At 33.1% G+C, this 16,709-nt stretch overlaps 1 protein-coding gene across 1 annotated transcript; it reads right to left on the bottom strand.

The window, feature by feature from the left end:
• Positions 1 to 236: 236 nt before the first annotated feature.
• Polr2L (DNA-directed RNA polymerases I, II, and III subunit Rpb10) lies at positions 237 to 11,777 on the bottom strand. The gene is made up of 3 exons (XM_076488939.1): positions 11,599 to 11,777; positions 6,129 to 6,232; positions 237 to 428 (listed from the first exon to the last, which is right to left on the bottom strand). The coding sequence occupies exons 2-3, from the start codon at positions 6,221 to 6,223 to the stop codon at positions 320 to 322; spliced, it is 204 nt and encodes a 67-aa protein (XP_076345054.1). The 5' UTR covers positions 6,224 to 6,232; positions 11,599 to 11,777; the 3' UTR covers positions 237 to 319.
• Between the last annotated feature and the right edge of the window lie 4,932 nt (positions 11,778 to 16,709).

Here is a 16,709-nt window from a genome sequence, read left to right as displayed (position 1 = left end):
AACTAAAATTAATTAATTATTACTCCACCCTTTTTTCTTTTGTAGCCTCAATTGCAATTTTTATAATGTTCATTTAATTACAGACTGACATGTCAACAGGATACAATTAAATTGTATTAAAGATAGCATGCAACTACAAATGTAATTAGAAAATAACTGCAGTACATTATAATGATATGACTCATTTGTTAGTTCCATGACAGAAGCATGGAAAACTGCAAGAGGACATACAGAAATGTAAAATACAACTTTATTATCCTGAGAAAATATTAATACAGTGATAATACAAGTGAAATGAAAAGTTATCCATACATTTCAATCATTTCTCAAGGGGTGCATAATTTAGCAGTTTTTCAATTAAGTCCACATGGCCGAGAAGCATCCGTCTACAACAGTATCTCTTCAATCCCAAGGCATCCAATGCATCACTGGTAGAAAATAAATTAATAGTAAAAAAAGATAATGCAGCAAGTGCTACACATGATTATTTTGTAAATATATTGTACTAAGTAGTAATACATATGAAGAAATAATAAATGTTAAATAGTTTGTTAAACCAAAAAAAAAAAAAAGCATTTTAATAACTTGTCTTTTAAAAACTTTTTCCGTAATTCAGAAACATAAAAGTAAACAAAAATGAGTTAATTTCATCTAATAATCTCAAAATAGCTAGTATCCACAATATGATTTTAACAAAATAAGTTTTTTAGACCAGAATGAGCATGTATAATTATGTAAATACTAAATAACAAATTAACGTATTGTCTTCTGGTCTCATGTTAGTATTAAATTAATCAATTTGAATATTATTATTGGTAGTATAATGCACAAAATTACTCAAAATTTATAAATATAGGCATGTCAAAAATTGAACTGCATAAATGAGTTTGCACAGAAAACTGATATTTTTGCTTCTTATACGGTAATTTAAGTGAAATTATTATTAATGCTACATGTGTCCTAATATCCATGCCACAAAAGTATGGATTTGAAAAATAATTACTCAGTAAACATTCCACAGGTTTAAAATTTATACAGTTCATGGGACAAAACCTTCTGTAATTAAATGACTATTTAAAATTTAGTTAAATTGGTAAGAACAAAAAAAAAAACTGAACCAATAATAAAATATGACAGGATGGTATAATACACACAAGTTTATCTACACATCTTCACTATAACTTTTGATACACATGTATCCTCACAAAACTTGTAAGACATTTTGTTAAGATTACAAGTATTTTGCACAAGAAATTAAATTTTTTTAATGGAATATTTTTAGTAAAGATTTGTTTGAGAAAATATCAACTGTTTTATTACTAGTCTAAGTACAAAGTGATTTCATGTTATGATTAAAAAAAACAAACTGTTATTCTCCCAATAATCTCATTATTTGCATAATCTCTAAAACCTGCTAAATACATTTCAAATGTTTGTTTTCAGTTAGACTATATAATTTGTATTATCTTCTATACCAGTGGTTTTTAACCTCACTGGAGGTACTGAACCCCGAAAGTTTTGTACTTGCATTCACTGAACCCTTAGTAATTGGAAAAATAAAAATATGATTTTTTTCAAATTCAAAACATCAGTAAATATTTTATTAGTACACAAAATGAACCATACAGCAGTTGCACACAACATCACTGTGTTCAAAGAACAAAACCAACAAATCACAAATTTCACACAAAAACAAAAACATAACTCAATGAATATTTACTGCAAATCGATGTGACTTTTGCTCTTGCCTTTCAGAGATAAGTTCAGAAATGTGTGGCTTCACCTTGGCAAGTGGCACTCTCATATCATTTTCACAACAAAATCTGTTCCTTTTATTCGTTTTTATGATTACCATCCTCGAAAAGGATTGCTTCCAAAGATACATTGTAACAAACAGTATGAGTATCTCAAGGGCTTTCTTAGCAATAACAGGGTATGCTACGATTTGGTGACACCAAAACGTTGAGAGCGTTGTTTTTCTGAAAAGTTGTTGTTGAACCTGGCTCTGTTGAAGTTCAATGACTTCGTTGAGGTATTCATCATTGACATCTGCTGTTGCAACACTAAACGTGAACGGCTGTCTCATCCATGCTGGATATGACTCTCTGGAGAGGAAGTATCCGTCGAGAGACTTTTCAAGCTCATCCAAGTGCATGGCAATTGCTTGCTTCAGTTCCCTGGGTACAGAAATGTCTCCAATTTCAGACACATCTTACTTACACAGTCGTCCAGCAGGAGAAAGTTTGTGAAGTTATCATTCTCTGTTCGTCGTTTCCATAACAGTAGCCTTTTTTGAAAAGCTTTCAGGTTTTCTTCTACTTCAATGATGTTGACTCCACCACCCTGCATCTGTTGATTGAGAGCATTGAAGATATCGGTCATGTATGCCAAAATGAGAATGAACTCAAATTTTTCGAAGCAATCTGCATGACAATGTTGTTGCTCTCACAAAAACAGGGCTAATTTCACATGCATGGCATGATTCAGCACCTTTCCCCGGGATAACCACCAAATGTTAGAATGGTACAGAAGTATCTCGAATTGAAAGCCCATTTCATTACAAAGCTCTTTGAAGATGTGATGCTTCAGGGCACTATTTCGCACAAAGTTCACACATTCCACTACAATTTTTAATACTTCTGCCAGTGTTGAAGGCAAGGATTTTGTTGTCAACACATCCATGTGCAGAACACAATGCGTTACAATGATGTGTGGTGTATTGGCTTTCACCAACGCACCAAACCCAGAGTTTCGTCCCAGCATGACTGGAGCTCCATCCAAACAAACTGTAGAGACCATATCCCACAAAAGATCATTGTCTCTGAAGAAGTCATTCACAAGTTTCTTCACGTCGGCTGCTTTAGTTGTTGTTGTAGGAGGCTTACAAAATAAACAATCATCTTTTATATTGTCGATCTTCACATAGCACACGAATACAACAAGCTGGCTTAGATTGGAAACGGTGGTCTCGTTGAGTTGAAGGCTGAATTTTGCTGAGCTTGAAATCAGATCTGTAACTACTTGAGCCAGGATGTCATTGCTCATGTCATCTATTCTGCTGCTGATGGTGCCATTTGAAAGAGGAATTTGGGATAACTTATTTTCAGCAGCTTTTCCCAGCATGATATTTGCCATCTTCAATACAGCTGGTTTTATGAGTGCTTCACCAATGGTGTGTGGTTTAACTGCTTTGCAATCAAGTACACAACTTCGTACGATGCTGTGAGGATCGGTTTGTCGATGGGTACAAAGCTGAGAACAGGCAAAGTAGCCTTTTCATCAAACTTGGCTCTCTTTACCTTGAATTCAGCAAGCGATGTGTTCTTGTATTTCCCATCTCCATGCAGTTTTAAAGAGTTTTCTCTTAGTTTTGCTGGTGCTAGACTGGAATTCCTCAACTTGACATTGCAAATCATGCATTGAGGATGCTGACTCCCATCATGTTCCATTATACACATGAAACCATATTGTACGTATTCGTCCGACCACTTTCTGTTTTTGCTCGATATAGTTAGTATGAAGGGATTGAAAATTAGGAAAAAAATCACAAATGACACAGATTTACTACAGTCACAAGTCGACTGCTAAGCACACAAAGTTCTCTGCAGCACAGACATTTAGGCAAAGTGATGTGACGTGATCAGCCGCAGCCAACGATGGCCAAGTTGAGCATGATGTCACGAATCATATGAGTGGGGTGAACGGAACGAACACACACAGTGTGTATGTCTTGACCTCCACCGAGCCCCTGAGACTGACTCACCAAATCCCTGGGGTTCGATTGAACCCAGGTTAAGAATCACTGTTCTATACTCTATGTGGGGTCTGTCACTTGCCCAACCTCATTACAGTCATAAAAAGATTTGGGAAATAAATATATATCATGCTTTTTTCATGATAGAATAACTAGATATTTTAACATGAAAATACAAATGTTTAGTCTAAGTAGCTTCAGTGGCATAACACTATATATATATTTATTATATTGATCTTCCAGTCTTGCTTCTCTAACATCAGGTAACTTTCACTGATGTTACATATCCAATAATATAAAAACTGACCATTAGTCTTCCCTGTTTTGGTTGTATTTTGTAATATACAATTACATTTCAATTATTAAATATTATATGTGTGTAGATTATTACTATTTAGAAATAAATTATTAAACTTATTTTTCTAAAAGTATAGAACACTAAAACAAGAAGTAAAACAAACAATTATCTCTTTTTGCTATGACCTTTGAACTCTGTTGCTGCTGGACACAGACTGCTAAGCCTCTTAAAATTTTGCATGTGGAGAATATATAAAAAAAATTTTTTTTAGGTTTTATATACAAAGCTGAATAATGAAAAAAGTCATAAATAACAATACTGATACCACAGAACTCCACTATAATTTATTAAACTCAGTAACTAAGATGTATTTAGATTTAAAAAAACAAAGAAACTTTTAGCAGACTAAAGACACAACCTGCCTTCTTGAAATCTTGGTTTGAAAGAACTTAATAGCCTTTTCAGATATTAAAATGGCTGAGAAAAGCACCTAGAGGGCATTCTAAGCTGTCAATGGGTCATTCACATATTGATGTAAGTATATATATAAAGGGCTGTTTTCAAGAACAGAAATAGGTGAATGGGACAACTGTATTTGATTCAATACACAAGCCATATTTCAGCAAAATAAAAATATAAAGTTCTTGTTTGATATTCAAGCTTGCCAATATTAGTAATCCAAGTTCCTAATTTGTACAAAGCTATAGACATAGTATTTTGACATCAAACATCTAATTTTAAACAGTTCTGCATTCACCATATCACTTGACTCACTAAAAATCTATATTTAGGTTTTATTTTATAATTTACTTTTACAATCAAAAATTAACTCATAATGTTAAAGTTTGAATTATAATCTACAATTTCATTCTAAACTTACTGATATAAATTCATAAAATAATAGTTCAATAATGTTTTGAATGCAAATCAAACAAGATGACATGGCCTTTGACCTGTGACCCATCACGACAGGGTTCAAGCAATCTAATTATGCAAACAGATGAATTTTAAATACAAGAACATTATTATTCCTAAATTCAATTATACAGATCTCCTATTTTGGTTAGCCAAAACAACTCTTTCTTTGAAAGTCAAATTTGTACAGAATTTCTAATTTCTAATACACAATTATGGAGGCTTTTTATTTTTCTTATAACAACAAATGAAAAACAAATCAAACAGTCCACTGTCTAATACATTTTGCCCATACTTTTTGTTACAGTTAAAGAGATCTTCCAGTTTCAGTCTTGTAATCCATTGTATAAATGCTATGCTACTTAACATGAGTTAACACAGCAAGTAATATGTAAAGAAAACAAGTAGACTGCAAGTTGTTTTTATATTTAAAAAAACTTTTACTTGCCATTATAATAACAATATTTGCAAAATATTAAAAACTAATTGAAACTCCTTTTAAGTTTTCTAGTCATTAAAACACTAACAAAAACAGTTTTAATTCATGTTCATTCAATCATGAAAGCCTTAACCCTTTTCACTGTGTAACTCATTTTCAGGTTAATTCTCAAAAGCATGTCAATTATCCCCATTGAAACCTCTTATACTGATGAATTTCAAAACCTCTACTATATATTAGCATTTAAGAGGATATATACCAAAATTCCTGAAAGTCAATTATATGCATATGTAAAAAAAATATCCAAAACTCTGAATTAAAGGCATGCTTCAAGTGGTCAGTCAGAGGAAGAATACAAGTATCCAGGTTTCATGGTATAGAAAATATATGGCAGCACATATGCAGGTTTAATGGCTCATTCAAATATAGGGGTATATTTCTGCATGTTAAACTAGAGCTTTTTTTTTTTTTTTTTATTTATTTATTTATTTATAGCAGCCATGGGGTACATCTAAATTCACATCCAGTGGGTATGAATGTTTAATTGTGTGTGTGTGTGTGTGTGTGTGTGTACACACACACACACACACACACACCAACTTACATGGAAAAAGGGTTAACACTGCAATTTCATGTATTTCTGTAAATAATATATGTTTATCCTTTTCAAATCTGTATAAAACATCTAAAATTTATCCATAGAGCCTATCTTAAAAACTTACCCTTCTGTATATTCTGCTTGTAAAAGACCAAGATAAGCTTCCCACTTATTTCCTATGACCTTCCCACAAGTGAAACATCTGACAGGTATAATCATATTTTTCACCTGAATACAAACAATTATTCATTTAAATCAGATAACAAGTATCTTTTCTGACAGAATTAGTACTAAAAATAACTTCAACAAATGTGACAAATAGTATTAGTAAAACTGTTAAAATATATCATTTTAAGGTAGAACTTAAAGGTAAATATTTTTAAAACTTATATAAGTCAACTCACTAGACCAACATTAACAATTATTTTATCTATGCAATCATCATATTTTTTAACGTGATGATCAGAACTCAATTTACAACTTTTCAGATTAATATTTCTACATTACATTAAAGAATACAGTGAAAATTATTTTTCCACTTTTTAATACATGGCTTCCATATTAGTAGCATAACACAGCTTTACAAATTACGTTATGGAAATTTAAGAAGGTAAACTTTAAAATTAAAACTTAACATCTTTAAAGACTATGCATCATAATTTTTGCATTGTTGTAATACAGCCTTGTATGTAAAAAGAAAAAGAAAATTAAACAAGATGGCATATTATACTATATTTTGCTAAAAACCATGATCTATTATTATTTTTTAATTTAGGGCAAAGTAAGCCTATAGTCTTATCTAACTATAGCTTACGTTATAAACTCAGTGAATCCTTACCCTACTTGAAAGTTCTATTTAAGACTCAAACCACAGAAAAATTAAAAAGTTATTTTAGGATTAATTGTACCCAGTACTATGCTATATATGGCACTGAAGTACACAGTATACATACTTGGTATAGTATACTAAAAGCATAACACTCTACAAGGCCAAATATACCAGAATGGACAAAATTGCAAGTGAATGTGCAAGAATACATTTTATAAATTTATTTTAATATTAATAATGTTTTTATTTGATGCAGTTTATAATGTATATCTTACCCATCCCTGTAGTTGTTTCTGTTTTTCTTACAACACAAAGTGAGCTGATATGGTAAAACATTAAATAGTGTCACAGCAGAGATACTGAATAAAAACTGTAAGACTTGCTTTTATAGATAAAAAATCCACACAGAAGGAACTGTAATTTGTTTTCATCATTCCAACATGTTTGTACAGTTGTATATGGACTATATTAATTTTGTAAATGAATATCAAATTATGATGCTTTCAATACTTTTCCAGTCAAAGGTTTTCTAAATTGTGCTTCAACAATGCTTGTAGGATGGCTGTTCTATTCAAATCTCTCTTATGATAAAATATTTTGCCTTGAATTTATTTCTTGTAGTGATACTCTTGTTTTCAGTTGAATTTGACAAACTGTTTAATTGTAATTTCCTGATTCAAATATGTTTTGATCATGCCTTCCCTTAATCTGAAGTTCTAAACAAGGTATGGATAATTGGCAGTGAACCCCTGCTTGCTTTTCTCATGGTAATCATGAGTGAGAACAGTATGGATCAAGCCTTATTTAAGAGAATAAGTGCTACAAAGATACCTTGAGCAGTCTTGTGAAACACCCCATCTCATGAGTGAACACTATATCAGGCTGTGATAGTAATACACTGTACATGATACAGGAAGATATGAAAGGGCCCTGTAAATTTAAGATAAAGAACTTACTGATGCAGAAGTGGTAAAAAAATTGTAGAATGGTGAACAGAGGTAGTTCATAAAAAAACCAAAAACAATGCATGGCCACATGACAGAGATAATATGTCAGAAAGGTATAAGGGGTTGTCCAGATACCACCCCAAATAACACTCCCCTAAGGACAATAGAAATGGAGAGCCAAAAAAATGTGCAAGATGTCAGGTTCAATTTGAAGACACCTGGAAGAAGCCTCAACAAGTATCCTCATCCAAACTAGAATATGAAAAACAGATGAATTGACAAAGCCATCCAGTAAGAACTATGGAAGAAAAATTCCAAGGAAAAAGATGGGATCTTGAACCATGAAAAGAACCAGTGTAAACTAAAAAAACAGACTAAATGGACAGAACAGAGAAGGCAATCAGGGTCCCAGTAAAAATAAAAAACAAATGCGAAAGATTAAGGAATGAATGCATTGTCACTGATTCATGCCACAGACAGGAAGAAAAGCATGAGTAACAAAAAAAATAAGGGAAGAACTGATTTCATACATGTTATAATGTCAATTATGACAGCTGAAAAGGAAGTAAGTTATAAGGGACAGATGGTACATAAAACAGAAAACCAAAAGTTGAAAGAGAGGAGGATAAAGGCATGAATAACAATACTTGGATCCCAGTTGTGAAGACAAAGGAAGTGAACAGAAAAGTATAGTGAAAACCAGGGAGAAAAACTCAATGGCAACAGGAAACCAAAAAAAATGCAGAAAAAGCCACCCAGTAACGGTGAATACCAATAAATGCTGATCAAAAAGCTAAGTAAAAAATTCAAAGATATATGGAACAGAAGGACAAAAAAGAGAGAAATAAGAATGTAGCAGAATTGAAAAATGCATCATTTCTACTGGTAGCCAAGGAGAACATAGTCAAACAGAATGGGAAAGAAGAAAGGTCAAGAGCAAAGCAAGGCTGGAAGATCTAGCAAAGGACCAGACAAATCCCACTGGTAAAGTCTGAGTGATGACATGGTTGAAGAAGAAGAGTGAGAGAGAGGAAGGAGAAGAAGAACAGATGACTGTAAAAGGCTCAATTGAAAAAACCAATATGGTGCTCCAACAAGGCCCACAAAAGATGTCTTGAACAAGGAAGAGAACACAAGAAAGGAAAAGAACAGAGTAAATAGTGACATTGAAACAGTCTTGACAGAATGCACTGACTGTCAAAGCCAATGGAGGCACAAGATAAAACCAGGAGAGGAAAGCTCAGCATTTTTGGAAGTACCAAAAGCATCAATGAGAGAAGACACCACACAAGAGTATTACTACTTCTAAAACCTGAGAATTGAAGGACCAATCCATGGCAAAAATCTGGGCCTTGAGAGATGTTCTGCCACAAGATTTAGGGAGCCCAGAACTCAACAAGCTATCAGTCAGAGTTGTAAGCAATGACCCAAGATGCTGAGGGTGCAAAAAAAGCAAATGTTCCTTGGCAATTTATATATGAAATTGCATTTCAGTTTTCTATATGGATAATAACCAAATAGCCATGCACAACTTTAAGGAAAAAATTCAAAGCTTGAACAACTGTCAAGAAATTGATAAAAAGGATCAATGACCTAAAATCTCTCAAGGAGTTGAGAAAAGTTTTCCACCTAAATAATGAATAATTTGTAAATTATAAGAGATCCTGATGAGAGGGAGGAAGAGGAACAAATCCTGTATTATTGGCTCTTTCAGACACAGCAAGAAATGGGATCTCCTGGAAGAAGAGGTACAGGAAATATGGAGAAAATCATGAAAAATAGAGGGTGAGGCTTTCTAATACAATTTACAGCATTCAATGGTAAATGGCACCCAAAGATCTGCAAACTGAGCAAAACAGTCTCCTTCTAGTGAAGGAAAAGAGCCATCTAAAAACTGAAGATAAAAGGAATATAAATGTACTTGACCAAGTATGGCATCCCTCTCCAACAAGTTCTAACAACAAGTCATCAATTCAGAAGAGACAAGGCCAAGAAAGAAAAGACAATGGAACAAATGTACCCTTAGGAACCCAGGAGCATGGTGGATTAGAATGAAAAAGAAAGAAGAAAAATAACAGGATAATGAAGATGAGATGAAGGCATTATATTTGTACCTAACAAACAGAAGATAACTAATCTGACTCCCAAGTCTGAAGAAAGGTCTCCAGAATTCAAGAAAGGACATCCCAATGTTCAACTAAGACAAGGACAAAGCATGCCTACATAAAAGCACAATGGATATAAAAACTGTTTAAAAAGGACTTAAATATCTGTAGTGGGAATAAAATCCACAAACTGGAGATAACCAATGAAAAATCATGAGGCCTCACCCAAAAAAAAAAAAAAAAAAAACTCAGGTAGATCCATGACAAAACTGGTAGAAGATATGGCAAAAAATAGATGGTGGAAAAGTAACAAAAAAAAAAAAACAACTGAAATTCTCCTTTTTCACAAACATGATTCATACAATGAAATAAAACATGCCAAGAAGAATGTCCATGACACATCTCCTGTCTCACAACATTCATCACTTCCTCAAATAAGGGAACACTGTGCCATTTAAATTGTTTATCTAATGTAACAACTTGCTGTCCCACATCAAGCAAAATGGAAGTTACTGTCACTTGTAAACTCCTAAAGACAAAATAAAAGCCCACCAAAACTGCAGAAACTTTAAACAACTAAAATCCATATACATATCTACAAGATTTATAGTGTTGGAGACACTTTCACAACAAATTCCAGTAACACAAAAGCTGATGAGAAAAAAAAGAAAAGAAAAATGATTACACATGAATGGCAAATTAAGAAGTGATGACTAAATAATCCATATAGAAAAAGTAAGCTGCACTGTGAGGGTTGTTGCTCTCTTACAGGTGGCAGCACACTCATTTGTATGCAACAATATCACATGGAAACACAAGTAGTAGCCTCAAGGCTAGTAGCAACCAAAAGAAAAATAGCATAATGAATTGGAAAGGCTGTATGTTAGAAAACACCAAGTAATATATTGGAATTATTATATTAAACTGTCATTTTTTAAAGAGGAAGCAAGCATACACACTCAAAGATACTCTACCTATTTTTATAAATGCTAATACTCTTTAAAATACAAAGTTTATTATACTATTTAATTTACTACTATTGATGATAGGTCATTGTTATTTGAGTTTATCATACCAGCCCATAATTTCTCAACTTTCTTCTAATCTTTCTTGCATTTTTTTCGTGTTATACTTCAGTTGGAATTTTTGTTTGTAGATTTTTCTATATACTCTCTGTACTTGTATTTAATACTTTTACCTTCTGAAGTCTCAGCTCTGTATGAAAGTTCAAGAAGTTTACAATAACATACACTGTCTGCACCTTCACTTGTGAAAAAGACATATGAAGCTTTGGATTTATTTGCATATTTGATACATGACAATAATCTCACAATTAATACTTTATTAACCTTGCATATACTTCTACAAAGATTGCTTAACATACTCGTGGATAATTGTAAGTATGATGTTTTCAGTTCTCTGCTCCTAAGTTTCATCATGATTATTTCTATTATTAGTAATACTAAGAGCATTAATCTACCAGTCAACTATTGTAATTTATATTAAATGTAGTCTACTCTACAGAGTAAATGCTAGTAGCATCAACATAATAGTAATATTATACTAACGCTAGTTAACACCAACAGTACTTATTTAGGTCTCAGTATCAGCACACATATCATTTGCTTTTTCAAATACTAATATTACTAACAATAACTGTAGTACATGTTACGTTAGTAAAGCAACAAAAATAATACTTCCAGATTTTCTCACCTTCTTTCCTTAGTATATTTATGCAAACAATACTGTGAAAACGTAACAAAGCATACACAGCAAAATTAAAAGTAATTCACTGATAATACATCAGCAGATACAACACATGCATACTACATGTTAGAGTAAAATTAAAACGATTTTTAGGCTTAGAAAATCCTACACTAGCGTCCTCTTCGAAAGAAGTTTTCCAGTTCTGTTCTTAAATAGTAATTTATTAGTATTCAATTTTACACACAGGGTAAAATTTGAGTTCATAAAGGTTTACACTTGTAACAAAATAAATTACACCATTGCTTAACATGTTTTTATAAAATGAAAGTGAAAAGTTAAAGAATCATGTTCAGAATATGAAAATATTTATAACGTTTAAACTTTTAATCAGTATTACTCTTTTTTTCTCTCGAGCTTATGGTGCGTTTTTGGAGTTTACATTCTTTATAAGTACAGAAGAAGAATGACCACCGAGAAATCCGTGATGAAGAAATGTTAACTACTTACAAGTAAACTATAAACTAGTAATAGTTATTGATTCAATAAACGAATATTTACAAAATATGTGACACAAATCGAAATCCTGCTAAAGAAGTGTTTATCTTACTTTCACTCAATAATAACTGTATGATATTTTCAACCCAGTTGATAATGTCAGACAGATTATCATTAGACACATTTTTCTCGGCATACTATGTTTTGTTGTACTTTGAGCAAAGCTACACAAAGCTATGACAACCGCCTCGAATAATTAATATCATTCACCGCCAAATCTTAGGCTACTCTTAGCAGACTGAATAGTCGTATTTGATTGTAACTATTATAAGGCACAAACAACCATAAAATACGAAACACGATTATTATTATTTCTTTATGGCAAGTACAAAATGCTAACAACAAAATCTCATTTCCTTGTCCAGAATTCTAACCACCAGGCTACACTCTATTGCATCTTCACACCAAATTGAGCTTTTGGACTTACTTTTATATGAAGCCTCGGCTTTAAGACCTAAACGATGCTCCCTCAAAAGCCATTTAATCAGTTGCACTTTTTAAAACGTTCCTGGAGTGTCTTCATAGTTTTATCGTCATTGAAATATAGTACAGCTATTTTATAGCAAAATACAAAAGAAAGATGATCGAAATCATTATTATTAAATAAAGTAGCATAGGTCTAAGTAACTCTCAGTCATTAGGCAAATCATTGCAAACGTAAGAATAGACCGAGCGTAACCGAGGGATTATTAGGACGAGCTTCGTATCAAAGGCAGACATAGGGTATTCGTAAAGAGCATTTGTACTTGTATTTGAATACTATGGTAAGGAAGATTAAAGTATTCATATGAAAATGCATTGGTATAGTATTCGTATTCGTTGAATGATTTAGTGAATATTTAATACTGCTAAAGTAAATACCAATTTTTGTACTCATCCAATTTCCAGAGTATCATTATTACATCCGCAGCATGTTGAATACGGTCAGCACTCTCCAAGTCTTAAAAGTTATTTTATTGTATGGTAATTAGTTCAGTAAAGTGACTCGCATAATTAATTTAAAATTATTTTAACATCTACATTTGATTCAGTTTAATATATATTTAGAAATGTATGTAACTTATATTATTAAATAGGTATGGCGCAAGTCCCACCTGTTCTCTAAATTTGCAGAAGATTCTCGAACGTAATAATGAAAAATGTATTAAGTATGTATGCAGGGCCGGATTAAGGGCAACTGTTGCCCAAAGCACAACCCAACAATGATGCCTACTCGGCCCCTCCATTGCTTAACTGACAAGACATTAAGACTCAATAAATGCTGAAAGTTATATAAAAGTTTCAAAATGCATAACCCTTCTTCAGTTTTCTTCCAGGCCAAACCTCACTATTATATTAAATAAAAAAATTATTTTATGTATTTAACAGATTGGGCATGGATCAAAATCAAGCAGTAATTGAGGCCTTTTATTTGGAAATGATGAGGGAATTCACTTGTTTGATTAATGATAACTAAAAGAATTAGTTTTACTGTATATTTGTTTTCACTCTGAGTAAACAATTCTCACTTTTATGTCAACAATAATGAAATATTTGCTCAAAACTCTTTTATTCAAAAATTCTCATTTTCATGTTAACAATTTCTTACTTTGAACTTAAAATCCTGTAAGCAAATTATTTACTTATACCTTAATATTTATTCAAATTTTAAAATGTTTTCTTCTGGAATTTTTAATTGCAAAGTCTTCAAAAGTAATTTGGCGTAACAAATCTGCTTCTCTACTCAGCAGAGACAAGACATCCAGTCTGTCTTGTTGCATGGTTGTTCTGTTGGGATTTTTAATATGCTTGAGCTGAGAAAACGAACGCTCAGCTGTGCAATTTAATGTTAAAAATATATGCAATGCAATGTTAACGTTTGTAAACGCACACTCAATTTTGTCTTCTGAGATTATTTTATAAAGTTCAGCATAGCTGAATCTAGTTTTTACAGTTTTTGTTGCACTGAAATTATAGTGCACATATGAGTGAAACTACTGAAGCTCGGCAGAGAGATTAGTGTCCAAGTCCTCTGGGTAAGCACCAGTTAGCTTTTGGTAACACTGAGAGTACCTTTCAGTTTCAGCAGATGAAGTGACGTTATTTGGTACATCACTAATGAAAGAAAATCTGTTTGTACACCTCTCCTCTTCTCTCATCTGGGTTTCTAGTTTGTCAACAATTGTGTAGAAGGTGGTGATACGAAATTTATCTTTGGTATTTAGATCTACTTCTCGTGCATCTCAGTCATTGAGTACCTCTTTCTGACATGTTTGAGAGTTTGAGCTGCATTGTAATCAACATCTGGTAGTATTTCCTTTGCAACTGCTCAAATCTTTCAAAGCCATCCCTTAAAGTGCGTAGCTGGTCAGCTAATGACCCGTACAGATCTGCACGTTTTTAAGTTCGCATCCACATTCTGCAGAACTTGCTTTATGAAACTTTTGCAAAATCTCATCCCACATGATCAACATAAAAACAACTTCTAACTCTTGCATCTTATTTGTAATATTGTCTGTTTCCTTCTGGTGTCTCCCTTTTGTGACTGATCTTCAACTATACATTCTAAAGCAGAGGAATTTTAACACACTTTCATTTCCAAGACTAGCTTTAAGAATTTTCCACCGGCTGGTTGAGGCTGAAAAAAAAATGTATAAAGCAAATGCATTGTAGAGAAAAAATTAACTGCCACTTGACAGCAGTCAACAGCACTTCGGTCTACCAGATTTAGAGTATGGGCTTCACAGAACACATATATGGCAAACCTATTTTCTTCTAAAATCTTTTGCTGCATCCCTTTATAACGCCCAGACATGTAAGCAGCATTGTCGCAAGACTGAATCCTACATTTTGAAAAATTAAGTTTGCAAACTTCACGTAAGTACTGCAATACCTGGTTTGTCATTTCCTCACTGGTATGGCTTTTTAGTTACAGAAAAGTTAAAAAGCGTTCAATAGGCTGCTCATCTTTTAAGTATCGAAGTACAACACGTAACTGATCTATATGTGATAGACCTGGAGTAGAGTCAACTGGCAAGCTAAAATAACCAAAAGAATTTACTTCATCAACAATGAACGTGTGGACCTTCTGAGCCATTAGTTCAATGAGTTCTTCACAGGTGGTTTTAGACAAGTAAGAAGGATTTCCTTTTCCAGAATTTCCATATTTCGAAATGTGCCTTGCTAAAAATGGATCACACTGACTCTTGAACTCAAGCAGCCCTAACAAATTCCCATTCTGCATGAACCACATTTTTCATCTGTTCCTCAAAAAGCCAGACCACGTTCAGCTAACATACGAATAACAGTTATTACACGCTCCAAGACACGTTCCCAGTAATTGTGTTTTTCTTTAATTTGTTTTTACAACTCTTGTCGCAAGTCTAAACCTTGTCTGTGAGTTAAGTACGTTAGCATAGAGTGTCGGTGAGTAGTGCTTCTTTCATGATGGTCAATTACAATAGTATTTTACCAGTCATTGAACCCTCCTCTTTCAACAAAACACGAGGACATTTCAGGAGCAAAAAGTTTACAAACAAAGCAGTTGATGGTGAATACAATAACCACTCTCTCTTGTATTGCTCACCATTGGCTTTTATCCCAAAGAAAAGTTTTACGAACAGTATCTCGTTGGTTTGCCACTATTGAAAGTCCGGCAATATTTGCTAAATAGCCCATTGTGGTATTGACAGCCAGTGGGTCCACAAGCAATCCAATAAGCCACATCATCAGCAGAGAAATTGAGCCACAATCCTGGATCATTCGCTTTGGTTTCTTTATCTTTTGTAGACTGAAGCATTTAACCATAGTCCAGTGGATTTTCATTTTCAGCAATTATTTCAACTTCAGACTGTTTTGTAGAGCAACTTGCATCAACATTAACACAAGAGATATCAGGAGAATTTACAGGTAAAGTAAGATCAGTTGTGAGACTTGTGCTAGTTGAGTCAACCTGTGACACTTCAACGTCATCATGATGTTCTAACCTTGAAGTGGACAAAGTGGTACTTGTTGATGTAGAGCTTGGTTCAACTTCAATCTTGTCAGAGTCAGATGCAGTACAAGTTACTTCTGATGGCAGAGATGGGTTTTGATTTGGAAGATCATGTTGTGTAAGTTGAGTGAAAAAATTAGTCAGTTTTCCAGTCTTGGCCACTAAATCCAAAGCCTTTTGTTGGTTCTTTTTTGCCAGTTTTCTCTTTTGTGCACCACTTAATTGAACACGTTTCATCTTGCAGAAACAAAAATTAAAAAAAAAAAATAATATGGATCATATATAGTTATAATGATTAGATAAACACTGAAATTTATAAAGAAAAACGTTGGTAAGACAGTCAAACATACTGAACTCTAGGTCTACATTCAGACAAAGATTGTCAGAAAGTTATCCTAGGACCTAGGTCTATCAGCACATAAACATGAATTCATAAATACCTTTACTGATTTGCTGCATTATGATTGGTTGAAAACCATTCGAGAGCAGTCTCGAATCGATTCGAGACTGACTTCAATCCATTTTAGAAAAATTGCAAAAGTTTCATTAATGTTGTTGCTACGGTACTTGTATGCAAGAAGCAATATTA

The sequence above is a fragment of the Tachypleus tridentatus genome, chromosome 1 (genome assembly GCF_004210375.1).
Source record: "Tachypleus tridentatus isolate NWPU-2018 chromosome 1, ASM421037v1, whole genome shotgun sequence".
NCBI lineage: Eukaryota > Metazoa > Arthropoda > Merostomata > Xiphosura > Limulidae > Tachypleus > Tachypleus tridentatus.
This window is presented reverse-complemented; position numbering and strand designations above follow the sequence as displayed.